The sequence below is a fragment of the Ischnura elegans genome, chromosome 7 (assembly GCF_921293095.1).
Source record: "Ischnura elegans chromosome 7, ioIscEleg1.1, whole genome shotgun sequence".
Taxonomy (NCBI): domain Eukaryota; kingdom Metazoa; phylum Arthropoda; class Insecta; order Odonata; family Coenagrionidae; genus Ischnura; species Ischnura elegans.
The window spans coordinates 84,440,427-84,468,089 of NC_060252.1; the positions used below are offsets into that span (position 1 = coordinate 84,440,427).

A 27,663-nucleotide genomic window follows, 5' to 3' on the forward strand; every position below is an offset into this window, starting at 1 on the left:
TATATTATTGCTGGTGATTATTTTCTAAAAGTAACTGCATATTCTCGTAACATTCTTTCATTTCATTTTTATGAGTTAGCAGTATCAATGGGAGCTCATTGCCATTATGTAAGAGATTAGTCTTTAATATAACCTAGGAGGGGTAAATGAACAAACATAATCATCTGTGTTGAATTCAAAATTAAGAGTATCCATAACGGAGAGAACGTCATTGCAAAAATCAAATGGTTTTCTAGAGAAAAAATCAATTCTAATTTGTCATGGCGAGATCGATACATTAAAAGTTTCGTATGTGGATCCAGCAATTTCCAACCAATCATAGGACCAATCGTGGTCCTAATATTTCACCCTACTTTTTTGATAAAATTTAAACGGTGCACTTGATCATTTAAATTCTCTTGCACTATAAAATGAGGTCCATCAGATGTACTCGCTCCAAAATTTGGGTCCTCCGAGTTTCCGAATCCTTCCTTATCAAGTTCTTGATTATTTTCTGAATCTTCGCTAAGACTAACATAATCCATTGGTTCCGGCTCTTGTACATTTTCGAGTGAGGGAACATTAGTATCGCTGATTCAAAGTTGTCTGGATATTTTACTGTGAGTTTTGACTTCAGTGTAATTAGTTTCATTTTTTCAACAAAAATAACAGTCTGAAGAAGGATCCGCCAAATCATGGGAATGGTAAATTCCTTATGATATTTTCCCTTAGTCCAACAAGTAAAAAGCCCTACACTGGTGCCTCACAACCCATGGGGAGCCCATCCTTTATCTTGGCCACCCAACAGGCAGTCAAAAAAAAGCTTATGTCTGAAAAAGGGAGTAATTTCCCACCTTTGAGCCTTAAAAGTAATTTCACCGTATTCATAACAAAAGTCATCTGGATGGTTCACGCACTATCTAGGCTTGAATAAAGCTAAGCCACTTCTCAGCGATTACATTATAATAAGCTGTAATTTCCTGCGATCAACAAAATTCTCAAACTATTCTGAAACAACTCGGTTGAAACCAATTTGATTCCAATGTGCAGCACTCTTTTATATTTTGAATTCATAAGTTAGCAGCAAGATTATTCCATGCAAGCTAAATTTTAATGCGCCATTGTGGGTACTTTGAAGCACTGAATTTTTAATCAAGAGAAACTCACGATTCTGCCAAAAATATAGGGGGTAGGATGTGCTGCGTAAGTTCAGTCCTGCTGGACTACAGTCTGCGCCAGAGAGAGGCTCACGGGCGCCGCGCCGATTACATTACAGCTACAGCTGCATCTACATAATAACCTGCGAGCCACGTCTAGGGTGTTTAACAGGGGAGCACGCATTAGGAAACGCCGACGACCAGAGACCGGAAGTCTTAGCCCCTGAATGTTTGTCCAACCATACATGCGTCGGCAGTGGATTTGCGCAAATAAAGTATTTTCACGGGCACAAAAAAGCGTCAATAGCAATTGTAGTCACAGCGGATGCAGTACCGCGCGTGTGTCAACAAACACCCACGTCAATCTTAGCGATGATACGACGTTTTTTCTTAAACGACCGTAAATACTGAGCATTGAGAATCGGGTATCTTTTATTCGTCCGGTCTTTTTCGGAGTGATCCGAAATTATTATGCTCGTTCTAGAGGTCATTTTATAAATATTTATTGGCGCAAATTATCATGGGACACGTGACACATGGGTGAGACTTGGGTGATACTAACATCCGTGAGGGATGATGTCTTCCGATTTCCCCTCTTTGGTGGGTCCACGGTAGCTCACAATGCTATATAAGTAGAGGCCCACAGCATTTCCAAGTCACTTCCACCAGGACAGCGGAATTGAGAAGTCCAGACGCATCTGATCCAGAATCATCCCATACGATATATTCGGTAAGTTTTAGTATTTAAACTCAATGAATACGCCAATGCTTGCAGTATCTTTCGCCTGATAGACTCATAATACTGTTACTGTAAATATTTAAATACGAAATAATGAATAAACGGCCTAAATGTTTGCTTCACATTGGTGGCATCTGGAAATTTTCATATCAATACGTTACATTATGCTTCATTGCGATGGATTTATTAGCACTTTGGGTGCAAAAGAGCGTAAAATTACGCCACGTAAAATCCTTCGATCCTACTTAATTTTACGCCATCCGTCTCTTGAAAAATCGTAGCCTGCCATTTTTCAACCTAGTGGTGCTAACCTCTAAATAAACAAATGAAAAAAACGATAGAAAAATTAATTTTTTTGTGAAATCATTGAGATTTTTGCTACAGGCGTCATATTACTTCATCCGTCTTTTAAAAAATCGTAGTTTGCTATTTTTTAACAAAATGGAACTAGCCTCTAAATAAATAAATAAATGAAAAAAAGGAAAATTCATTCATTAAAGGGATACCAAACACCTATTTCTCGCATCAACGGTTAGTTCTTAATAAATAACACAAAATTATTGGAAGCGGCCAATACTGAGAGAAATATCTACAGTACTAAGGTCAGCACGGTAAGTATTGAAAAACAATTTTATTTAATTATTTTTATTTAATATTAATTATACACTTTCATTTTCGAGATCTTAGATCGCAATTTTGCACTATTTCTCGAGGAAAAATATTGTGATATTTGCCAGTACGACCCTGTACCCCACATGAGATGGGGTGAAAATCGCCTTGACCCACTGCCCCCCTAAATGCCACCCGTAATTAATAGATAACCCCAAATGCATGTACAAAGTACCACCTATCACCTATTTTAGTCCTTTTTAACTAGGTAAAAAAACTAATTACTACACCTTTCCGTTAGGCAAAACATCTTTCTTCGTTAATGATTTCTATTGGTCTTGAAATGGCAAAGAGATTCTCTTTTTATGTTCTTTATGTTACACTGAATGATATTTATTTTTAATTGCTCAAGCAATATAAGCCATTAGCGTAGCCTTCGAATCTCTAACGGCTTCAATTCTAATTTATTTCTGATAATTTGTGTATCGCTTTCTTTACGGATTCAGCAGTATTTTTTTAACTGCGTGGATTTTCTTTGTATTCTATATTTATTTTTAATTGCTCAAGCCATTAGCGTAGCCTTCGAATCTCTAACGGCTTCAATTCTAATTTATTTCTGATAATTTGTGTATCGCTTTCTTTACTGATTTAGCAGTATTTTTTTAACTGCGTGGAATTTCTTTATATTCTATTAATTTAACGTACACAGTATTTCTGCGCTGAATCTTATATACTCGTTACATATTAAGGGTATGCCATTTCGTATGCGGAGTAGTACCTGTCTCTTGCTATGTCATCCACAAATATTTCCAAGAAAGCTTGACGAATCCAGGGGCGGTCTGGGTAGATTGGGAGCCCTTGAGAAGGGCTTATGGTGGGGCAATCCTTACTCCTTACCGGGGAATTCAGTAGTCCTCTTCGGAAAATTTTAGGAAACTGCATGCACGAAAAAGATTTTTTCTCGATTCACTCTTTTAAAAACAAGACAAAAGTTAAAGAAAATTAGATTTTCGCATTAAAACATACTGTGAAAAGTTATAATTTCAGGTGTAAAGCTTGTAAATTTTAAAGTGTAGTAAAGTACTCTCATATATTTAAAAAAGGCTTTCCTGGACGCTGCACTGAAATTTAAAAATAACCTTACGATTAACCTTTTCACAAAATCATCAGGTTCTCTAATACCTTCATTTATTTTAACATAATATTTTAACGCTATTCTGTAAAGAAAGCTACCTATGAAATCGTACGATTTTATAATTGCAATAATCTTAGGGTCAAGTAATTACTTATAACGCGGGGAAAGCATTTTTCAGATGGCTCTTAAACGCATCAGAATCAGCTCTTAAAAAGGAAAACTTTACGTTCTTTCTTGAACATTTCAGTGGAATTTAGAGAAACCTTTGCAGTTACTACCACTATGGTCACTTATTCCTTCGGCGGTTCTCACGTTTATTACATGATGAGGCACACTTGTCGCCAATAAATCAAGAATACTGTCTCCTCTGTTGGATGCGGATGCTATTTGAAACAATGAATTTTATGTAAAAATGTGTAATGAAGTTTCGCAAATCAATTAATTTCCCCCACCAGGAATGAGAAGCTATACGGCTCCTAATCCTTAGAAGGTGCGTTGAAATCTTCACCAAAAATCAAGTTTCTTTCAGGATACTTGGATGCTATGCTGTTTATTTGGGTTTCAAAATCTAGCTTTGACGTTAAATCTGTGTTTGGTGCCATTTAGAACTAGCTACTACTATATTTCTAGATTTAAGATATTTAATTGAACACCACACAGATTAAACGCTGGTCTCAGTTAATGTTTCCGCTTATCTGACGATTGAGTTATTTACAGCTATAAACACTCCGCCTGCAGTTCGATTAATTCTATCTTTTCGATGAACAATGAACGATTTTGGGAAGATTTTACCATCTAAATCTTCATCTATTAGTCAACTATATGTTCCCATAATAACATTTTACTTCGTCCTATAAATTAAATGGTAGAATTCGGGAAATTAATTCCTTAAACTACGGCCATTAATTAATGCCAGGGTTATTACTTTGAAACTAGTATTAATGCGATTCGGGACTGTTTTTGATTCGCTCTTGTCGATTAGACTATTTTTAGGCTCTATATCCCTACTTCATGGTTCTGCAGATTTTATTGTCTCACCATACTTTAACCTTGACTGCCTTTGATATTATGATTCAACTGATGTTTCTCATGCTTAAAGTTATAACCTGCATTATTGTAAATTGGTAATGCTCATAATGACATGGTGATTTTTCTTTCTTTCACTCTATTCTCATTTCTTGATGAACTTTTACCTGTGAGAACATCTGAATTTACCCTTTTATTTATCAACCCACCATTATATCCACACCCTTCCCTACTCTTTGCTCTAAAAAAAGACCTTCAGGGCTCAATATGCTACACGGCGAAAAATACGTTTAACTTCACTCAACAACGTCCCAGAACTAAATCTATGGTGACCACTGATACCTAAACAATTATCACTTTAAAAGGTATTAGTGCGTCAGTTGCGACTGAAAATTTTCTTAATCATCTGCACATGATTGCTACAAATTTAATTGACGACACACAATTTTTCTAGGTAAATTCCATAAATCGTAAAACAAAACTAACATTTTATTTTTCTCTAGTCAGTGGAAAAAAAATTTATTTTCTGCAGTTTGACACCCCACTTTCTTTCCAATTTATTTGAAAACCAATATTTTTAAATCAAAACAATGCATGACATTTTGCTTACTTGTGACAATATGTAAGGATCAAATAGATATCTAAATTAATATGAACAAAAATAATGGACGAAAAAAGGACGAAAAATATACTCCAATGAATTCACACTTCACTTGGGACAATATCTCTCCTGTTATAAAATTCGAAATCTCAGCAGCACTTCGATGTCAGTATCAACATCTGCGTTTGTACACCTCGGTCCTAATCGGTCACTTCTCAGATGGAAATCAGGTGGAGGTTTTCACCGATTGTTCAATACCTCATTACCTTCCCTGTTGCGTTTCTCCGAGTAGTACACGGTACTTCAATTTTTATTCATCTTTCGCTATGTTTCCGCTACTGTTAAGCCTGCCTCCAACAAGCTGACTACTTTTCCCCCTTTCGCCTGCTGACAAAGGCATCTTAAATCAAGATGGGAACATATCCTTCTCGATCGCAAGAAAAACGCGTTCTGGCAATGTGCTCGTCAGTCCTTCCGGAAAAGCTAAAATTCCTTCAAAATCAACTGCATTCAAATACGTGGATAGAGATTTTTGCCGTACCGTTGAGATAGGCGAAGGAAAATTCAGAGGAGCGTTCCCATTGTGCGCACATGATGCCGTCGAATGCGCCTCAATTCTACGGATTTCATCGCGAATCATGCTCTGGGTTGCGGGAGGCTCAGTAGTCGGTCGCGTATTTGGACGACGGAGATAGGAAATGGTTTGTCTTGTTTGAATTTCCCACTCAGACCAAAGAATAAAAACCCACTGGAAAGGAAACCCACTATTCTGCGGAGCGATAGTGGCGGCACAAACTTTGTTGGGATACTTTTTTCCCCCATAGCACATGTCTATATTCCTAATTCAACTACGAGATACGTCCTTTTGCCGTTGGCATAGCAGCAATTTGCGAAGTTCGGGCACTCGCGGTCAGGACAGTTAGGTTAGTGGTAATTTGCAGAATATAGACGAATTCGATGAATGCTGCATTGGGCGCTTTGCGGAAAACGGGCGTCCTGACCTACCGAGGCAGGTCAAATGTGCGGAGCATGGATGATCCACCCTCGAGACCCTACGTGCTACACTTCTTTAGACGAAGATCATGAAACTCGGAGAAATAGACCATCCATACAATAGAACTTTCGCACTAGGGGCGCAGACAGGAATTAAGTCTGGGGGGTTTAGGCGAAACTGATACTGGGGTGCCTGGGGGGTATGGCATACCCGCCAGGGTAAGCGAGAGGAGCGGGGGCCCTTCCCCAGAAATTTTTCAACGTAACTGGCTCAAAATGGTGAGTTTAATGGCTTTCTGAGGGATATTTATCCTTACTCTTGCCTATAACTAATATTAATCCAATTAAGTAAAATAGATTAAACTTAAATATTTCTCTGAGCTCTGGGCGGGAGGGTTTATTCCAATAGCTTTCCCCCCTCAGAGCTCCCCCCCTCGCTGCGCCACTATTTCGAACGTATTATGGCCCGTTATTGTACGTGGAAAAAACGCAAACGCAATTTGATGCAAACCCACGAATATTACCAAAAAGGATCTCTAAGTGTGCCTTTGTCACCCACCGCGCATTTTAACGAGTTTACAAAATTCGCCATCGCGTCGCTGACGACAAATTGATCCGAGTTTCACGGGAATGTCCGATCTATGAAATTCATAACTTTTCAATGCTAATCCTCGCAATTACAAACATTGTATTGCAAAATATTGGAAAGAAGTGGATCGCATTGCATTTATCACCGCGCCGTGGACATTTTTGAAAACCGACCGAAGTGGCAACACAAATCACCTTTATATGGGATGGATTGGGCCTCCTTTATGCAGCCCCCTTGTGCAAACCACTGAACTTTAAACAATCGATTGCCCATACCCCCTCCGAGTGTGAAGTAATGAAATTGCCCATCTGGCCATCTTGAGGAGAACCTCCATAGCTGTGCCTCATTTAAATACACAATATTAGTGATAATTTTTGGTACTCCGCTCATACATTTTGGATTTGGTGGCGGCTTGGATGATAAGCTTGTTGCTAGGATCCCATGCGATCGTTTCTCCGCCTAAAAATGCACTCACTATTTTTAAATCGAAATTTGCCTAATTTCCCATTTCAAAGACTCGCGGGTCGGACCCATATTTCAGCATGGCTTCAACCGCTCCCGTGCGCAGTAGCGGATACAGAAAAAACTCAAGGGGGCGCAAAAGATATTTTGAGCTACCCATACTTTTATCGTAATAAAAAATAATCAAGTTACATGCAAATTTTAAGATACTTTTGTTTAAACTGGTTGTACGCATAAACATGACAATGTTTTCTTATGATATGTAGTCCTGCCATGTTCGGAAATGCGGGCAACCCTGCGAGGGGGGACGCGCGCCCCCTGCGCCCCCATATATATCCGCCACTGCCAGTGCGCGATGCATAGCGAACAGCATTACATAGCTTAAAGATCTGTGTAATTGTTAATTATCTGTAATACAGGGTCACCATAAAATAATGGTACTATTTCAGTAATCCTTAGGAATATAGTAGGAAAATATCAGACTCACACCTTGCGTGCGTTATCGACCAAAACGTCATTGTTAATTTTGATTCCTACTTCCATCAGCTAACCAGGATTAAATTTTCATGACGCGGTTATTCTCCACCCTGCGTAATAATGGCACTGTGCTCGCCAAGGGAACTGCATAGAGGGGGCCAAATTCCATCCCACGGAAGGCTGATTTCTGTTGCCAATTCGGTCCCATTTTAATCGGTGTTCAAAAATTAGATCTAAGGTTTCCGCGGCGTTTCTTCATATGATTCTCGGCTTTCGGGGGTTCTTCCGCGTTGAGATGACCATAGGCGACGACAGTTTCTTCAAGTTCTTTCGAAGTCGTCACCGATGGCCATCTCAACGCGGAGGAACGCCCGAAAGCCGGGACTCGTATGGTTTTCAAAAATGTCCGCGGCGCCGTGATAGGTGCAATGCGATCCACTTTTTCCGATATTTTGCAGTAAAATGTTCGCTATTGCGCAAATTGCAACACAACACTTCACCTGAGGCTAAAAGAGGTAACACAATTTGTTTGAAGAAATCCACTGTATTTCGAGAATGAGACGCCAAAGTACGTAATGAGCCGAAGAGAAAACTATATGTACATCATGCAAATACGTGGCAGCTGGAAAAAAGATCCACCACATCTTTTTCTCAGAGACACTCAACTACGCGAATGACATGGCCGGAGAGTAAATTCGAAGCATTGCCGAATAACATTTTGGAGAAAACAAGGGTTACTGTTTGTTACTTACGACTCTCCGTCTCTGCCTCCGGATAAGCCAGGCAGCAATAGCAGCCATTCTCTGTCGCCTTTGCATTATTAAGATTGATCATCATCTCCGACAATCCAATAAGCGCAGTTTAATACTGTAGCCCTAGGACAAAATCTCTCGGGTCCATTTCTTCCGCGGAGATACTCTAGCAACTAGAGCTGTGTCGTTCATGAATGAATCGTTCATTTTGAACGATTCATTGGCATGAACCGAATGAATCGAAATACGCTCCTCGTTCAAACGGTTCATTATGAATCAAGTCGATCCGTGCGGTTCATGCCGTTCGTGTAGTTCTTGAAGAATCGAAGAATCATTTAGAATCGAAGAATCAGTTAGAATCGAAGTATCATTTAAGAACCGCAGATTCGTTTAAGAACCGAAGAATCATTTAAGAACCGAAGAATCATTTAAGAATTGAAGAATCATGTAAGAATTGAAGAATCATTTCAACGATTCCAACAATCGTCGGAGTAGTAGAAGTAAGGTCTTGAATTACTTCACGGGCCGCGGATGACAGTAGGTTTTCTAGTCAATTAAGAAAAGTGGCGGATCCAGAGAGCCTCTATTTATAACCATATTACATTTATTACCATTATATCTAGAGTTTTTTTATTACACCATTATATTTAGGGTTAAATAAAATGGTAATTTTTTCAGTTGTCAGGGAAGGTTTACTCCCAATCCCCCCCACCTACTTGTCACAATTTTGAATCTGCCTGCACTGGTTAAGAGTGAATATTCCATGAAGTTTTCGCTTATTAGATGGAACTTAACGTTCTTCTTCCCCCGACAGTTGAATAATAAGAAATCATTTAGGAATTACTTAAATTCTTTGAGAAAAGAGTAACAATATTCCTTGTTAAATGTTTTGTGGGAACTGAGGAAGCAACTGATGGTGTAACTATGGCTAATAATTTTTCCAAACACTTTTCAAATTCATTCTTCTCCCTTCATGTTTTTTTTTCAAACCGCTACCCATTTCCTTTTCGAATTCCTCATTTTCATTTATCTTACTTATAAGGTTCCGTATGTTCAATCCAGTACATCAATTGATTAAATTCTACGCCAATTGAATTTTTGGCATTATGTATTATTCATTACAATGAGACTTATAATGAGAGATAATTCACTATAGTGAGACCCCATTTGGATAATGAATCCACTGAGTATATAGGACCCTTATTATGATGTAGGTACATGTAAATATATAAAGATGGTCTAACAAAAATTTTTAATATAGGCTTAAGCTTGAATATTACACAGCATTTCTGATGAACTTGATAAACATAACCATTTAATCATCTCATTTATGAGTTGATTTTCTTGTACAATATAATGGCAAAATTGCCTTTCCAGAACATTTAAGTTTAATACAATTCAGAGTACCGTTATACTCCTTCGAGAAACCAGCATGACCTTTTTCTAATGTTTAACCTCTGGTTGGAGCTGAAAGCATGTGTTTACCCGCGAGAACCTTTTTAACCAATGTCCTCCAAAAATGCCCCGTGCCCGGTTTGGGGGATAAGCCCTCCCCCCAAACCTCTGAGAAATTTTTAATTTTAATCCATTTTACTTAATTGGATTGATATTACTAATAGAGTGATGTAAGGATTGATATAAAATCCCCCAGAAAGCCGTAAAACTCACCATTTATCTTAAATTTCTGCAATTTATTAACCTCGCACCTACCGCTTATCTTGGTGGGTATTCCATACCCCCTCACACCCCGGTATTAGTTGTACCTAAACCCCCCCCCCCCCCCAGCCTTAATTCCTACCTGCGCTCCTGCTCCGTACCACTAGAAAGAAGAGTCTCTTGAGGCTCAGTGCAGCAGTCATGCTAAGACGAAAACTCCGCCGTCTCGAAAGGGTTAAGTAGATATTCTTATTATTTTGTAATATCATTTTATAACACCTGTGACTCAGTTATTACATACACAAAAGCCCGTTGCCAAAAAATATTCTACGAATATCCCAAAATGCCCACACATCCCCTTAGCCCACCCCCTCTCTCCCCTAGTCTATCCATCAATGCCGGGAAATGCCTCCACCCGAAATTTGAAAATTTCCAAGTGGCATTGAATGGCTAACATTGATGGATCTCCAAAAATCTTGTTTAAAACACGATTTATGATCTTTAGAAGCAATTGAACTCTTGAATGTGGAACATTGTTTTGGTCCCTAACCCAGTTGATTTTCGGACTTAAGTTTTTGGTACCTTCTTTGAATTACTGTTATACAAATTGTATACGCTATACACAAATTGTATACATTGTATACAAATTGTATATGCTGTATACTAGAGCTGTGTCGTTCATGAATGAATCGTTCAAAATGAACGATTCAATGGCATGAACCGAATGAATCGAATCCACGTTTTCCTCTCGAATCGTTCAAAATGAACGATATTGAAGATTCAAATCCGCCGAATCCAAATCGTTCAAAATGAATGAATTGTGAGGAAGATTCAAATCCAATGAATCCAAATCGTTCAAAATGAATGAATTATGAGGAAGATTCAAATCCACTGAATCCAAATCGTTCAAAATGAATTAATTGTGGCGAAGATTCAAATCCGCCGAATCTATTGGTGTTTCCTTGGCACTCATTCGCTGCACGACTAATCTTTAAAAGTCCCCTAAGGAAAGCAATAATATACACAATCAGTAGCGTAGCCATGTAAAATTCAAAGTATTGTTTATGTGGAAATGGATTCAATTACATTATATGTGATTCTAAATGCCATCTCAATTAGCATAGAAAATAGAGGTAATTTTCTTATACTCTAATTAATATTAGAATAATTCGATAAGTATGGTGGGGAAACATAATTAAACCAATGTATATTCACAAACAACAGCAATAAGTAAGAAACTACAATAAACAGTAAGAATATATTATATTCCATTTCATTATCACAGTATGTTTCCATATGGCTACTTTTGGAACATGGAGGCAAACATAACCACAATTGCCCAATGTTGCCAAAAGGCAACGTGTGTTTATTTTTATTAATAATAATGATAAATTGTGCAAATTAAAATAAAATCATTCTTTGAGTACAAGTGAACGAAAATTTTGAAAAAAAATTTTTTTGATAGATTAAAAAAACTTGGGCTGGAAAGGGTTACTCGAGATTATAATTTAGGAATAAAATTTTTGAAAGTTTGTTAGGTTTCAGGCTCCTCCTCCTTTCAGATAAGATGTTTCCTGCCTTGGAAAAAACTCTTTCGCATGGCACAGAGGAACCAACTATGCACAGTCTTTTCTGCATCACCAGGAAAAGTCTTGGGAATGTTCCTTGATTTTTGCACCACCACTGAAGAGGATCTTCATGTCGAAGAAGATGTGGTTCCTTCAAATATTTATCCACTTCAGTTATTGCAGCAGCAGTTGGGGACCTATCAGAGATTTTGTGTTGCACAAGAGAATCTAAGTGCTTCCACACACACCCAGATGTTTCCAGCTCCATTCTAATTTCCTGGCTAGTACCTGGGGCTTCATCGACAAGAGAAACAGCGGTTGCTTTTCTAATCAAATTATTTTTAGCTTTTTCGATAGCTTTATGACTATCGAAGCCCATATTTTTGAAACGAGGGTCTACCATGGATGCCTCGGCTAGCAGAGGTATATCCTCAATATGCGAGAACCTCCTCTCCATCTCACTCTTAATTTTTGCCAAAAATTTTGACACCTCCTCTTCCTGATCATCAAAATTCAGGGTCTCTAAGTACCTCTTCATGCCTTGAGTGAGGGGTATTAATTTTGATGCCGTCACATGTTTTTCTGAGCTAACTTCTAGAGTAACCTCGTAGAATGGCAATAAAATATGGCATAACTTTTCTGTGATTTCAAAATCTTTTTGCGTTAATGTTGCCTCTGTTTTAAGTAGAGCTAGGGTGGATAATAGAGGCTCTTTGTTTCTTAAAATGGATTGAAACATGGTGTACGTGGAATTCCACCTAGTTGGCACCTCCTGCTTCAATGTGGGGTAGCTCCCTTGGGGAGACTGCATTTGCACAAGTTTGTTATGGGCAGCAGGACTCCTCTTAAAAAATTCCACCACTTTCTTAACCCTATTTTGGAGGTCCTTGACCTCTACTAATGCATTTTGCACTATTAAATTTAGGGTGTGAGCGAAACATGGGATGTGTGTCCAACCCAGAATTTTAGCTGCAGCCAACATGTTTGCTGCACTGTCGGATATAAGTGCCACCACTTTACCGTTCAACTCCCAGCTTCTAATAATGCGATGAATCTCATCTGCAATATTAGTGGCTGTATGCCTATCCGTGAAATAGATGCAATCCAGCAGAGCCGATTGCAATTGCCCATTGCAAATAAAATGGGCTGTTACAGCCAAATAGCTATCATTTGTAGCCGAAGTCCACCCATCTGCTGTAATTGAACAGAGAGTTACTTTTTTAATTTTTTCCTTAAGTTCCGTTGCTGTTTTTGAGTACAGAAGCTCTAAATAATTATTGGCCAAAGTTTTCCTGGATGGTGGATGGTAATTGGGGTTCAACAGCTGGAGGAATGACTTAAATGCTGGCTGCTCAACTAAACTAAATGGCAGATATTGGGACACAATTAACTTCACCAACCCTTCATCAATACTTTGGCTGGTCTTCAAGGCTAATGGACGGTGAATATACTGCTTCATTGTTGTTTGCAATGTGGAGCCAGAGGAATTTCCTTGAGGAATATCAATGCTTACATCAGGATGCTGTGGTAGGGAGCTCGCAGAGGCTGCTGAAGTAGATGGTACTTGTAATACCTGCTCCCCACTCTCATTGGAGCTATGGCAGGTCCTTTTTGAGGCATTGCCATCAAGACTGATAGATGGGTGCTTCAATTTTATATGGCGGAATAAATTTGAGGTGCATCCAGACTTAAATGAGTACTGGTGCTTACAAAACAAGCATTCAGCTGACTCTGCAGATATTTTTTGGAAGTAATGCCATACTTCGCTTCTTCTCCTTTTGGAATCCATCATCTGGAAAAACTCAAGATCATGAATTCCTGTCTAATAACTATAAACGTATTTGATTTATTATATATTTCTCAATAATTGGCACTTATTCATCACCTATACTAAAGAGTTAAGTACTTAATACCTCAATACTCTTACCAAAATAATCCTACTATGTAATCGCAATGGATTATATATGTATAAAGAAGTCAATAAGGATCGTCTTTTCAGAAAGTGCGATCTGTAAGGACTTCAGCGTTTGGTCAAAATTGCTCGAGCGGCGGTAATTTCCCAGAAAAATTCCAGTTTTAATTCTCGGTTAACAGAAAACTCGAATGCAGGTGATGCGTGCTAGCTGTTAACGTTGCTTCATGCATCTATGCAGTAATGGCATTAAATGAAAAAGGAATCAAATAGTCTTTATAGTGGACTACTCGCTATAAAACCTAAAATTATTTGTGGAGTTATGTTGAGAGATAAAAAAGAAAAAAATCCTTTTAATTGCTCGGTAAATTTTTTTCATTTTCACATTTAATAAGTTTAAATGTCCTTATTTACAAATTTGAAATTCGGAAAAATAAAATTAATTAATTAATCATATTGAGCAGAAATATGTCGTGTATAATGCAGTGCCAACTATTATTTAAGAAGGATAAATAACATGACCAGTCCTTGCAGATTAGACTTGCTTTCTTTTTATACTCGGCGAAAATGTTCATCAAGCGGAATTCATAACAGCCAATCGATTGAATAATCACAATGTATATGAAATTCGGGGAAGGAGTTTTGAGGAGAATGAAATCTTGTGATGACGAAAAATATTTTTTTGTGACACCCAGATTTAGTACAGTATTCACTGGTATTCATAAGATTTGAAATGCAGACAGATTTACAAGGATTCGAGAATCATGGATTCGATGGATTCGAGAATCATGGATTCGATGGATTCGAGAATCATGGATTCGAGACTCATACGGTTCATTCGGTTCATTATGAACGATTTAAAGAACCGAATCATTGCCAAGAATCAAATCCCATGAACCGAATCCACAAAATGAACCGAAATTCCCACCTCTACTGTATACAGCATGTGACTTAATGCAGTTTATACAATTTGTATACTTTGTATACAAGTTGTATACAACCTGTATAAGTTGTATAAAATTTTATACGGTTTTATACAATTTTTTCATAGGGGTAGCAGTACTGCCAGTGAATCACGGAACGCGCCCTGCCATCGCTTCGCAACTGTGAGGATGAATGCGACTACAGCGGTCATCGCTTTGGCTATTATAGCCAGCGCTTCGAGTGAGTACCTAAAAAGTCACGTTTACTTGTAGATAGATGTGGAGACATTGAGAGCACCCATAACTCACTCTTTATCGGTCGTGTTTTGTGTATTTTTTGTGTATTAGAGCGACGGATTTCTCTCGTAACCCATTTCCGGCAAGAAAAATGTCTGCTTGTGATTTTGAAGATATCAATAAGCTGCGCTCCTATATTGTCGTCTTTAAGTTATCTGTCGAAAATATTTTAATGGCGCTCAGGGCTGGGCAGTATTCTAAATATAAGTATTTTAAAATGCGTATTTGAAATACATTTGTAATTTTTACTTGATATTTCATATACACGACCTGAATGCATCTTGTATTTTGTACTTCAAATGCAGATTTTTTGTATTTTTCTATTATAAAATTTAAAACACGAAGAAGAATTATATAAAACACGAAGTGCTCCGACCATAAGTAACGAAATGGTCGAAAGTTAAAACAAAACACACATTATAACGGCAAAAAAATAACTTTCGACCATTTCGTTATTTATGATCGGAGCACTTCGTGTTTTATATCATTCTTCTTAGCTTTTTTAGTACTTTAAAAATATGCTATTTAGATTTATAATATTATGAGAAAGTAAAAAAAGTTAATAATTCTATTAGAGGTGCTAGTTGCCTTCGTCGGGGGGAGGAAAGGGACGGGCGAACGGACCCGCCTACTACCTGTGTCGTTCCTGTACAGTTTTTTTGTCGGTCCTTTCCTACCCTCCTTTGCTCGCAGCTCTGGTACTTCGCGGACCCGTGCGCCAACTTACGGTGTACACAGTATAAACTAATTTTAACACTTTTCATAATCGAAAAAATAATTTGTTAAATAAATATTTGGTAAATTCATGATTTTTCAATATTTTGTTTCCTTTTATGAAGGAAAATAATTGTGCTTTTATATTTCGGGGGGGTGTCCGGACCCCGCGTATCCCCCCTGGCTACGCCACTGGGTGCAACACTATGGCAGGCAACAGTGCAACAACGATAGGCGACAAGGCTGCGACGGGTACCGCAGCAGAGTCAACCTGGCTGTGGAACAGGCAGGCTGGCCCTGCTTGTCTACATTATTCGTATCAGTGGCGTAACTATGGGGGGGGGGTGAGGGAATAGATCCCCCCCGAAAAGCCTCAGATAAATAACAAAAAATATTTAAGGCTATTGTCTAATTTTTACACATAACAACTGCATCTGCTTTAAGTTCAATCTTTAAAATCCAAAGTGATGTAAAATGTATTTCCAGGCATGTCATTTTTCAAAACTTTTACCAGATTTTGCCCGTCGGGGAGGGGGTCGCCAACTCAGGCCATCCCATCCCCCCCAAGGCATATTCCTAGTAACCCCACTTATTCATCTCAATCTTTTATCAACATTATTCGTCTTACTCTTTATCAAGGCTGCTCATCGCGCAAGGAGCGACCGCTACTTGACGGGAGAATCATTGGTGGGGAGGATGCAGCCCCTGAAGAGTTCCCTTACCAGGTAAGGAATAAGATCAAGGGCACACCTAGGATCAAAACTTGGGGGAGGGTGGAAAACCATGGTTGTTCAAGTTATAGGTAAGATTTAAGCATGGAAAAGGTGAATGAAATCAACAATTTAAGAAAATTGTAACAGCTCCTTATTAGTTTTTAAAATTATTTGGTTGAAAAAATATTATTTTCCTTAAAAACATATGCAATTTTGTTTCTAGGGGGGGAAGCTGCCCCCTCCTGGGTACGCCCACGACTAAGATCACCATTATCATCACTGGTCAACGATCCTAAGATTGGTTTTACGTAGCTCTACACTCAATTCTACTATTAGCTATGATCCGTTTAAAATATTTTTATGACCGGCATTGTCGTGCAATTTCGGAAGGTTTTGAGTTTTGGTTTTATTGACTAGTTTTGGTTTTATGGCCAAAAGTGGAAACCATCCACAGAGCCAGTGGCACATCGAGGGGGGTTCCGACCCCTGCCCCTCCCCTGGAAATATAAAGACACAATAACTTCTTGAGAACTTGATATAATTTAACAAAATATTTTATAAAATGAAGTTTTTTCCGATTGTAAAAAGTGTTTAAATTAGTTTAAAACACTACTTAGTTCCCTGATTTTCAAGCGTGGAGTCCTGCCGTTTATTTAATTTAATTTATTTAAATCTGCATGTTTAAACCATATTTTCTTCATTTATTTGACCTCGAGTCCAATTTCTCCTGTTCCATCTTTCAGCTCTCCTTGAGAATAGGCGGACGTCACAAGTGTGGTGCATCCATCTTGAACGAATACTGGGCCGTGACTGCCGCACACTGCCTTCACAGGTGAGTATCAACGAGAAACAGAAACACGTATCCAATGGCCGTGACGTAAGTATGACGTCATTGGTGGAAAATAATACTGTGTTGGTTTGCTGGAACGGAAGGATTCGCAGCAGTGACCATGGGCGTACCCAGCGGGGGTCAGCTGCCCCCCCACCCCCCAATAAGAAAAAATCGCGAGTCTTTAAGGAAAATTAGGACTGGATTCAAATGAAAGTTTTCAACAATTTTTGCATTTTCTTTAACTCATGTAAAGTGATATTAGTATAAAACATATTACAAAAACAATTTTTTTTCCAGCAAATAATTTTTAAAACTAAAGTGCTTTTTTCTAAAAATTAAATAAAAATTTCTTAAAATGCTGGTTCCATTCACCTTTCCCATGCTAAAATATTACAACTTGAACGGCCATGGCTTACACTCCCCTAGTTTTGATCCTGGGTACGCCCATTGACAATGACCAACCCAAGATTCTCAACCGGAAATCGCTGTCAGGCACTAATCTCACGTGAGATTGGTCAAAATTCGTATTTTAAGTATAAACACGTTAATATATGCTTCATTTAGTTGCGTTGCATTCATAGCGTTGGATTTATTTAAAAAAAACAACAGCTTTTGCTATTTTTATGTAAGATCAGTTAAGGCTAGTATTTAAGATAACTAAGATCATAGTCTATAATCACATTTTACGCTGATTCTTGCGGAAAAAAATTACGTCACACTTGCCCCCTCTCCCCAACGTGAGATGGAGTGAGAATCGGCTGAACCCCCTCCCCTAAACGACTCACGTAATCAATGGATGCCGCCTAAACCGTTGTGAAGTCGGGAACTGTTCAGCGTTTCGCCCAATCTTCGTTATTTACGCAGCGAAATCTTTTCGGCTCCAGCCACGCGTAGAAAAATCAGTTCGCCACCATCACAATTGTTATGCAGTGTTGCATGTTGCAGGATAACTACACTTTCCGTGCAATTGCATAGGTTTTTCAACATACGAACAAGGTCTCGGAATGCGTCTTGTTCGTATATTGAGAACTAGCTGTACCTGCCTTCTATACCCTTTTTCTTGACTATTGGCGGCTGGACAGGAGAGAGCTAGTAGCCAATAGCATATTCAAGCCTTGCTCCTTTAGAGAAACATGCTCCATATATCAGTGGCGCAGTGATGGGTATTTTTGGGGGGTAAACCCCCCCCCCAGAACTCAGTGAAATTTTTAAATTTAATACATTTTACTTAATTGGATAAATTTTACTGATAGAGTAGTGTAAGAATAAAATATTCCTCAGAAAGCCGTTAAACTCACCATTTTGAGCTATTTATCTTAAAAATTTCTGGGGGAGGGCACCCACACCTCCCTTATTGCATATCCCCCAATATTAGTTTCTCCTAAATCCACCCCAAGCCTTAATTCCTAGCTCCGCACCTACTATATATAGGATCTGATGAATTGTTTCCTTACTTCTATGCTTGTACTCTCAGGTGTATGGAGATTCTTCTTTTTGTAGAAAGACCTCTTTGCCTGCACTATTCTACTGATAATTTATATCTTTCTGCTTCCTTTGTTGGTAACTCGGCTTCTTAGATCCGATGGATCCTTCCATCTGGTGGATAACTACAACATGGAGCTCATGGCTGGTTCTCTTAACGTTAATAAGGGGGACATCTATGATGTAACTTATTTCACTGTACACCCCTATTATGATCCAGCTGCCAAAGACTGGGACTGGGATGTGGCTGTACTCAAGGTAATTTTTTGTTCTTCTATAGCTATATGGGTATGGGATAAAATATTAAAATTTGTTACTATAAGACCACTAATTTTTTTGTTTATTTTGCTTTTTGTTAGCTGTATTTGCATATTTAATAATAGTGTTTTAGTACACATAGACGAATCTAGGGGCGAGGGGGGGCATGTGCTCACCTCCCTGACCCTTAGAAAATATGCAAGATTTTTAATACGGTCCCATTATCATTGCGTTCATTTTGTATTACGAGGTATACTTGTGCCCCCCCGGAAGAAAATCCTGGATACAGCCTTCCTTTCCCCCCACCCCCCAGAAAGAAATCCTGGATCCACCCCTGTTAGTACAAACTGCTATTTTTTACTTTAAAACGTATGCTGACGAATTTTTAAAAATAATTTCCTGAATATTTTTTAAAACTTTAATCTTTAAGTATAAAGATTTTCAAAATTTAAATAATTTTGTGGTGATTATTTTGGATATTGCATTAATTTGTATTTAATTGCATTTTATTAATGTATATTTTATTGTATTAGGGTATTAGTTTAAATTCGTACAAAAGCGTTTCTGAGTTGATTTGGTGGAAGTTCAAAGATCACAAATGATAATTTCCACATTTTTAAATTCAACACTCAACAACCGACCATGATTTAAACATGTAGCGTCATTTTCACTTTGAAATGATTCAATGTGTTGAAGCCATTGGAGGTTGTTGAGTTTTGGAGTTAAAAAGTGTGGAAATTACCATTTATGTTCTTTCATCATGAGTTAATTTATGTTCATGTAATTTTGAATATTTTATAAATTTATGAATAATTTTTTCATTATATCAACACAATTTTTTTTTTACCATTTTTAGTTGCTCAAAAAATGTATGTATTTTTTTCTCAAGGGGTACAGTCTCAGAGCCATTAATAAATCTCATTTGATTTCATATTACAGGTCTCAACACCTTTTGTCTTCAGTTGTAGAGTGTCTCCCATTGCATTGCCTGCAGAAGGAGAGGAGCTGGATGCTGGGACAATGGTGGTGATAAGTGGATGGGGTTACTTATCGGTATGTGAACAAGTGCAGTCTGGTCAGGTTGGCTGGAGGGTGATCACTGAGGGCCCCCTCAACACTCCCATCTTTCATGAAGCATATACAAAAAAGTTAATTAAAAAAACACTCAGATTACTTGAACTGAAGGTTTTCTTTTTGCTATTATAAAATTCAACATTTTTATCGGTTGGTTTATTTATAACATACTCAGCGTAAAAATGTCATATAAAAAAAAATAAAATTAAGGTGTCAGAAGAATCAATGGCGTAGCAAGGGGGGAGGGTCTGGGGGGTCCGGACCCTCCTCCAAAATACAAAAAAAGCAATTATTTTCTCTCATAAAAAAACAAAATATTGAAAAATCATAATTTTACAAAATATTTCTTTAACAAATAAAGTTTTTTGGAAAGTGAAAAATGTTAAAATTAGTTTAAAACCATTACTTAGTGCACTATTTTTCAAAAATTTCTCCCCCTCACCTGAATGAAATTCCTGGCTACGCCTCTGAGAAGAACAAAGGTAATCGTGATGCTATTTTGAAATGGTTATTCGAATAGATTATTTTTGAGGTTTTCTTAGATTTCAGTGCAGTTTCAGGGAACAAATTCACTAAATAGATAATAGAAACATAATTCATTGCTAAACTTTATAAGTTCTCACTTTTAAAAATATTTTTTCTTACAAATTTGCTATTTTTTATTGACTTTTTATTTAGTTTTTATGAGTCAGAATAGCATCAAAAATTCTCCACTCCCCACTCACCCCAGACCACCCCTGAATCTGAATATTTCTAAGTTTCAGTGTACACTGTACAGTGCTCTGAGAAATCCATACTTACATGTACTTCTGAGTTCCTATCCTATGTAGGTACCCATAATTATAATAACTATTTCTGTTCCATGGCAAGCCACCATAGAAAAATTAAATAGGTTTCCATGATTAGTTTAAAGTTTGATTAAAAAATTTCAATATATATTTCAAGCATTAGTATTTTCAATGGTTGTTCGCTATTTGAACCCATGAATGCCAAATTTCAATTTGTATTTTTAGCAAAAAAATATTTTAACAAAGTCAAGATTTTAAAACTTTAGATGAAGGTAAATTTTCATGAGGGTCGGTGCCATTACAAGTTTGAAAATGATAACTTTAGTTTTCAACAATTCTTCAATGTTGGTTCATAGATGCTCTCTTAAAATAATGATGAACAATTCCATTTCCTCAGGAAAAAGGCCCTATCGCTAAATTCCTTCAGAAGATTACAGTCCCTGTATATGACCAAAATAAGTGTGCTCTGGCTTACCATGGGATTACAGATCAAATGTTCTGTGCTGGAGTGAAGAAAGGAGGCAGGAATGCTTGTCACGTAAATTGCATTTACATACTTTATATCTTCTATTGTAATAAATGATATATTTATTTCATGGGCGTAAGCCTTAATAACATATCAATACCTCCACTGCACAAAAGCTCAGCAATTGCCTACCGAATCAAATCCGCTCATCTAGGTGCCCAATAATAATACCGTAGCAGAGAATTGGAGGTGAGCGTTTATGCTCCGGCTGCTGCCAGCTGAGAGCATTCGTATTGTTGGGCTCCTAGATGAGCGGATTTGTTTCAGTGGGCGATCATTGAGCATTTTTGCAGTGAAGGAATTGATATTACAAATAAAATGCATTGCACCATCATCCAATGTACAACAATAGATGTCATTAACACCCTGTGCTGAAATGACAAGTCTAGCTCATCGTGAACTTCTGATACTAAATTGTGCATTTCATACTAGTGCCTCATAGTGAATGCAAACATAGGTAAATATGTATGTATTGATTAATTACATAATTTATATATTGATTTTATGCACCCACCCTGAGAAACAAGTTGTATTTTCCTTGAGCAGGGCTCTTGGTGGGGGTTTACTGAATAAAAAATTGTTTGGAAGTTTCAGACTTTTAATCTATTTTTGTAGTCATACACATTATCAGTGTATGCACAATAGTATTTTAATGCTTTTGTCAATATGGGTGCTGTTGTAGAGGCCATATATGCATCTTAAATTCAGAATTCATATTTCTCTTAATTTTCTCTTTGACAAATGAAGTTTTTCATGGTCATTATTATCCTTACCATAATAATCTAATTAGATTGGTCTGGTCCAATTAATAAGCATTCACCCTTTCTGATTTGAACTTGAAAAATTGTATGAAATGTCAGCATTGAAGCTTTTGGAAGCGCATAAACATGTAGGCACTAAGATATTTACTAATTACAATAAATCTTACTCATAGAGATTTTAAATGATTTTTGGTGAATGGATAAATCAAATTCTCTCACAGGGTGATAGTGGTGGTCCTGTGGTCTACAATGATAAGCTGTACGGCATTGTATCCTGGGGGATAGGTTGCAGAGAAAGAGGATACTCAGGAGTTTACACCAAAGTATCGTCAATGAAGGCATTCATAGCCAAGGAAACTTGCTTGAAGCAGTGTTGGAGAGTATAAGCTGATTAACCTACATACATGTATGACCATTAGCTATATTTTGTAAATTTGCATGTTCTGAAAACTTTTGTTTTCAATAAATCATTCAAATAGGGTGGTTTCCTATTTTTTTAATTGCCTAAATCGAAAGATTATTACTCCTGGAGTACGTATTTCATGCTATTTGATTTTTAAATGACGCTATCTATTTTTCGCGATTAAATGAAGAGTGAAAATTTTCAAGCACCCGAAAATGCGACGGCTAAGCATGAACGCTGGGGAAACTCCTTGTGACGTAGTTCTGGTTCCCGCTGCCGCAAGTGAGGTGACCTTGGGGCGAGGCTTTGAGTCCTGATATTACGCAGGATGCTAGCAGGGAGCAGAGTACCCATCTAGCTGGTAGCACTTGGCTTAAATAAGGATTATTAGTACTCTATCAAACGAAGGAAACTTTCCAACCATAGGCAATTTTAATAGGTGATTATGCAGAGATGTTTCTCTGAGTTCTGTGCCTCATGCATGCATTGGTAATCAAAGATGATGTAAATCTCCTGACTACTGGTACAGCATCTTGGGCCCGTGTGACGTCAGGTGGAGTGGCATCGCATGGGCGCCAATCTGGCCTTTTTCAGAAGAGGTTAAAATTGACCATTAACATTCGTCTAAACTGGTATTTCTAAAACCAAATACTAATTTGTGTATTATGAATGCATTAATGGTGGGTTACGAATCGCAATCAATGCCTTTCGTTTTTGTTGATAAAGGAAACTATCCTATTGTCTATACTTTAGATTAATGGAATGAAGGCAAAGTATGTAGTAATTAAAGCCATTAGAGCTGGCTTTACTTCATCTTCCTGAAAATTTTCCCTTGTAGCGACTACCCACCTTATGTTTCCTTCCCCAGGTGAAAATTTTTGCTTGCCGTTTCTTTTCACAGGATAAAGGACAGGATAGGGAAAGGAAATTTGCTCTTCAATTGGCTTCTGATGCTTTCCAGTTGGCTTGCATTGTGGATAGTCCCTACTCAATTGCGTTCTAATCCCTTTCCATTGGACCTAGAATTATGTATTTTGAGGAGTAAATGTGACTATTTTGCCATCAGATTGCTTTTCGATTTCTTTCCCAAAAAATTAGAATTATTTCAAATAATGTTGCCGTCCTACTGCATTCTGTTTCTTTTCCGAAGGACTTTTTGTTAGAGGCTTTCTAATGGACTATGGAGAATTAATTACTATTAGATAAAATGTATGCATTCAAAAAAGAGGTGAAATAGATGTACGAGCATGGCAGTATGTATTTTATGTAATTCAAGCTTTATTATGTTTGAAAGGCTCCTTGCAAAGTTATGAAGCCATGAAAGCACTTAACAAACCAGATAATAATTAGATTTTCCATCATTATTTACATGAAAATACTGACCAAACACATTTTATATACATATCAACTCCAGTATCCACCAAATATAAACCAGGATTATTTTTCATGATAATTGAAATCCAATAAATAAAAGCCCAAATTAACTATCCTTTTTGCAATAAATTTGGGACCAACATGAACTGCACAATGAATCAAAATCATGGTATGAAGCAACACATAGGATACCTCTATTGGACTCAATGTTAAGAGCAAAAACATTTGTAGTACCTAACAATCAAAATGGTGATGGCTCAAATGAGAAGGTGTTGGAGTAGGAAGGGGTGAAGGATCTTAAGAACATAGGTATTGGCTGACACAAACAGTTCCAAGGCAGTTTAGGATTAAGTTACAAGGGGGATGAGGATCAATTACATCCGTTCTGGTGGGTTACAGAGGCTTTAGTTTCCCAGAGATTTCTTCATAAATATGATTCTTCTCCACAAAAAATATTGGCTGACACAAAACTAAACCCTCTGAGCCATTCACAGTAGCCTAATTTAAGCAGGAAATTGCCAGGCTATTTCACTCAGAAATGCAGACGTTTATAAAAATGTCAAAACCATTAACATTCCTCATTATATACTGACAATTTATCCGAGTGCAGAAAAATTCTCTCCTTCAGTACATATTAAATAAACTATTTAAAAAATCATATCAGTGAAATAATTTTATAAACAAAGAAAATTGACATGCCAAGGAAAGGTGAATGTTGGCACTTTTAGGTTTAATGAACAGTGAACATGAGGTTCAATAACATATTGTTAGGTACATGTATTACTTTACATTCAAAATTAAGTCATGCATATGTTAATTCTTTTGCAATTTACGCAAAGTGATGGCAGCCTATGTGCCTATATAACTACATACATAGTTTGTTTTCATAAATTTAATGAAGAAATAGCTTTATGGACTTATATATGTCACTTAAAGAGTTTCAGCTTCTGTTTTCAGGGTTTGCATGTGGTAGTAAAGTCTGAAAAAGGAATTCAATTGTACAAAAATGCCAATTATGCCAACAAGCACTGGAAAGTTGAGCAAAAACCACAAAATACAAAATGTAACAAGAAAATTTGCATTGTCAACCATCAAAGGTCGTGAAAATTTGTTCACAGTGAAAATAAATATTATGAAAAAATAAATAGTCAGTCTCACAAATTTTAGTACAAGTAGGGGAGTTTTTGATAAAAAAATGGACAGTGACGTGTTGCATACAGATCAGGAAAATCGCATCATTAATGCATTTTACTGGAACCAGGACGGATGGCAAGAATTCTCATTTTTACTGTTGACTCCTTTTGTTTTGACAATTTCATTTAATTATCTATGTTTGTTCCCATGAAATGGACAAAATCATTAATAATGTAATTTTGCGTAAGTTTTACCCCTTTAGCATGTCCACATATATTTTTTTGTTTAAAAAGTTGTCTTCATAGTTGCTACTTTCACCAATTTGCATCACTTATAAAAGGATTGCTAACATCATACCTGTGCAACTACAAAAAAATTCCATTAAAAATCATTTTAAAAATTATGAAACAAAAGATAGGAGTGCACGTTAAAGAGTTCCAGTTTAAATACCTGCCAGAAAGGAGGTGCATGAGGGATTTAAACAATGCTGTATGCAAGGTGTTGATCAGAGAGTGAGAAATATGTATTGAGTATCGTTACTTAACCCTCTTCTTATTTAGCCCTTCCACAAGTGTACTTATAACTCTTAATCTGGACAATATTACGTATATTTATCCTTTTAAAGTTATTTCCAAGTATATATATATTTTTTTTCAATTAATCGTTTATATCCTTTTTAATTAATTATTTAATATATTAATAATATACTTAGGTTGGTACCTACATATAATTTTTAGGTAACTGCTGGAACAACAAGTGTAAGCTAAAAGTCCCATATACATATTTTAGATCACAGGTATTCATGAGGGAGGGGGCAGGGACTCCTATTTAAATTAAATAAGAATGAAAAATAATGAAGAAAAAATCAAGCACCAATGACTGAATTAGTTTTGTGAATCGTGCAGGAGGGCTTGACCATGGCATGCAGGGATACTCCATCTCATAATATGATCCTATCCATACTATGTATATACGGTCATATACTACTTGATAACACATTTACAGTCATATACCTATATAAGCGAGAACTGGATGAGTGAAAACCTCAACAAATGAGACAAAATACCAGGTCCAGTCATTTTTACTCTTGAGAGCCTCTATAAGCGAGAATCTAGGAACCTCTATAAGAGAGAGATTTTTTGGCAGACTTCAGATGGAGATGTACGTGCACGCTGTCTGTGCATGAGATTTTCCTACACAGACGAACGAATGCTGAAAAAATACGTGTCCTTGCTCTCCCCTTTTTATGATGGTCGCTGGTTCGCAAAGTAATAGTTTTGGGACCCTACACAGGCCGTACCCTCGAAATGCGGGAGCAGGTACCAAGACCCCTCATCTTACATCACCCCCCCTTTGTGGTAAGGTCATACAGTGTGGTAAGGTTGTATGACATTGGTTTGGTTTACAAAGATTTGCATTACTGATAGTCCGTACGGAGAGTATGAGGGTTCTGGGCGAACCCTTCCAAGGATACAACACACCGGGTAGCGATTTGATCGTTGTGTAGCATGGTAGTCCTCGTCGTTGGCTCAATAAAGGATAAAGACTTTTACGGGGTAATGAACCGCTCGTGGTGAGCATTGTTTTATTGAGGAAGACACTACAATCGATCAGCACCAGCAGTAGCCTTGACCACCTTCACAGTCGGCATAGAACTCTCTAGAACTCTGCGGTTGGCTGCTCTTCGCGACTGACTATCTCCACTCCCCTGGCGGTGGCAAGTAGGAACTACATATCAGCTGACGATCATTTTTGCGCGTCGTCTGCACCACAGATATATATGTATATATATCTGTGGTGCAGATATATACCACAGATATATACATATATACCACAGATATATATGTATATAACAGATATATATGTATATATCTGTGGTCTGCACCGACTCCACAAGCCAGTGGCTTATATACGCCCGATCACCCGGGGAGGGGCAGGAGAGGAAGGAAAAAGGAAAGAGGCACCACCGCGATAGGAGCCTGTCAACGCCTCTGGGAAGGGAAAGGGACGGGACGAGGGAAAAACACCCCAAGGCTATATTAGCAAAGGGGGCCCTACTATTAGCGAAACCAAGCATAAGCAATTAATGTTCTAACGATCTTGGAGGACCCTTCTATGAGGAAGAAGGATCCAACGATCAAATCGTTAGATGATAGTACGTATGGTCTCCGCCTAGAATGAATGAATTCTAGGTTGAGCAATCATATGCATATTTTCCTGTATCCATGTACAAAAAATTGCATTAGCCAATAAAAAATTTATTAACTCACTACACAAATTTATTAACTCACTACACATGATCTCTTTGGGTGTATTGGGTCAGAAGCACATATCATGCGCTTTTTAATTCCTTAATGTTGTCCTTTACAACTTTCATGAGGGTAAATAGTTACATTTGTGTGCTTCAAATGTTTTGCTGGTATTTCCTCTCCATCCTAGGCGAAGCAGGCAAGAAAAAGAATAAATACCATTCAAATATATAATTGGAATATTGATAATATGTAAAATGAAAATAGATTATAGTTATTAGGTTAAAGTGCGTTTGGTGGGGCCATGGAGCAGGTAGTCCAAAGATGGGCGTGGTACATCCTCCATAGGGTCCTTAATCTTCAACCCTTTCCTCCAAGCGTTTGCCCTCGCTGGCTGGCTAGCCTTCCACAAATGAAATCTTATGGTCTAGACGAAGATGTCATTTCCTGGATAAGAGAATTTTTGAGCGACCGCGTCCA

The 27,663-nt window shown here is 37.6% G+C and overlaps 1 protein-coding gene and 1 long non-coding RNA gene across 2 annotated transcripts; one reads left to right on the plus strand and one right to left on the minus strand.

Moving 5' to 3' along the window:
- The first annotated feature begins 1,770 nt into the window (after positions 1 to 1,770).
- Positions 1,771 to 22,503, plus strand: LOC124162491 (trypsin-7-like). Its single transcript, XM_046539046.1, has 8 exons — positions 1,771 to 1,866; positions 14,707 to 14,819; positions 16,229 to 16,314; positions 17,046 to 17,134; positions 18,712 to 18,874; positions 19,814 to 19,927; positions 21,134 to 21,274; positions 22,245 to 22,503. Exons 2-8 carry the CDS (start codon positions 14,768 to 14,770, stop codon positions 22,407 to 22,409), a joined length of 810 nt encoding a protein of 269 aa, XP_046395002.1. The 5' UTR covers positions 1,771 to 1,866; positions 14,707 to 14,767; the 3' UTR covers positions 22,410 to 22,503.
- LOC124162492 lies at positions 19,913 to 27,663 on the minus strand. The gene is made up of 3 exons (XR_006865586.1): positions 27,226 to 27,663; positions 23,276 to 23,445; positions 19,913 to 19,998 (listed from the first exon to the last, which is right to left on the minus strand). It is a non-coding gene; the product is annotated as an uncharacterized LOC124162492 (long non-coding RNA).

What these genes read in the sequence shown, in the direction of transcription:
- LOC124162491 (XM_046539046.1), top strand. Translation starts at nt 14,768, where the DNA reads ATGAATGCGACTACAGCGGTCATCGCTTTGGCTATTATAGCCAGCGCT. An exon ending in GCCGCACACTGCCTTCACAG is followed by an intron (nt 17,135 to 18,711) that starts GTGAGTATCAAC and finishes TCGGCTTCTTAG; the next exon opens with ATCCGATGGATCCTTCCATC. An exon ending in GAGGCAGGAATGCTTGTCAC is followed by an intron (nt 21,275 to 22,244) that starts GTAAATTGCATT and finishes ATTCTCTCACAG; the next exon opens with GGTGATAGTGGTGGTCCTGT.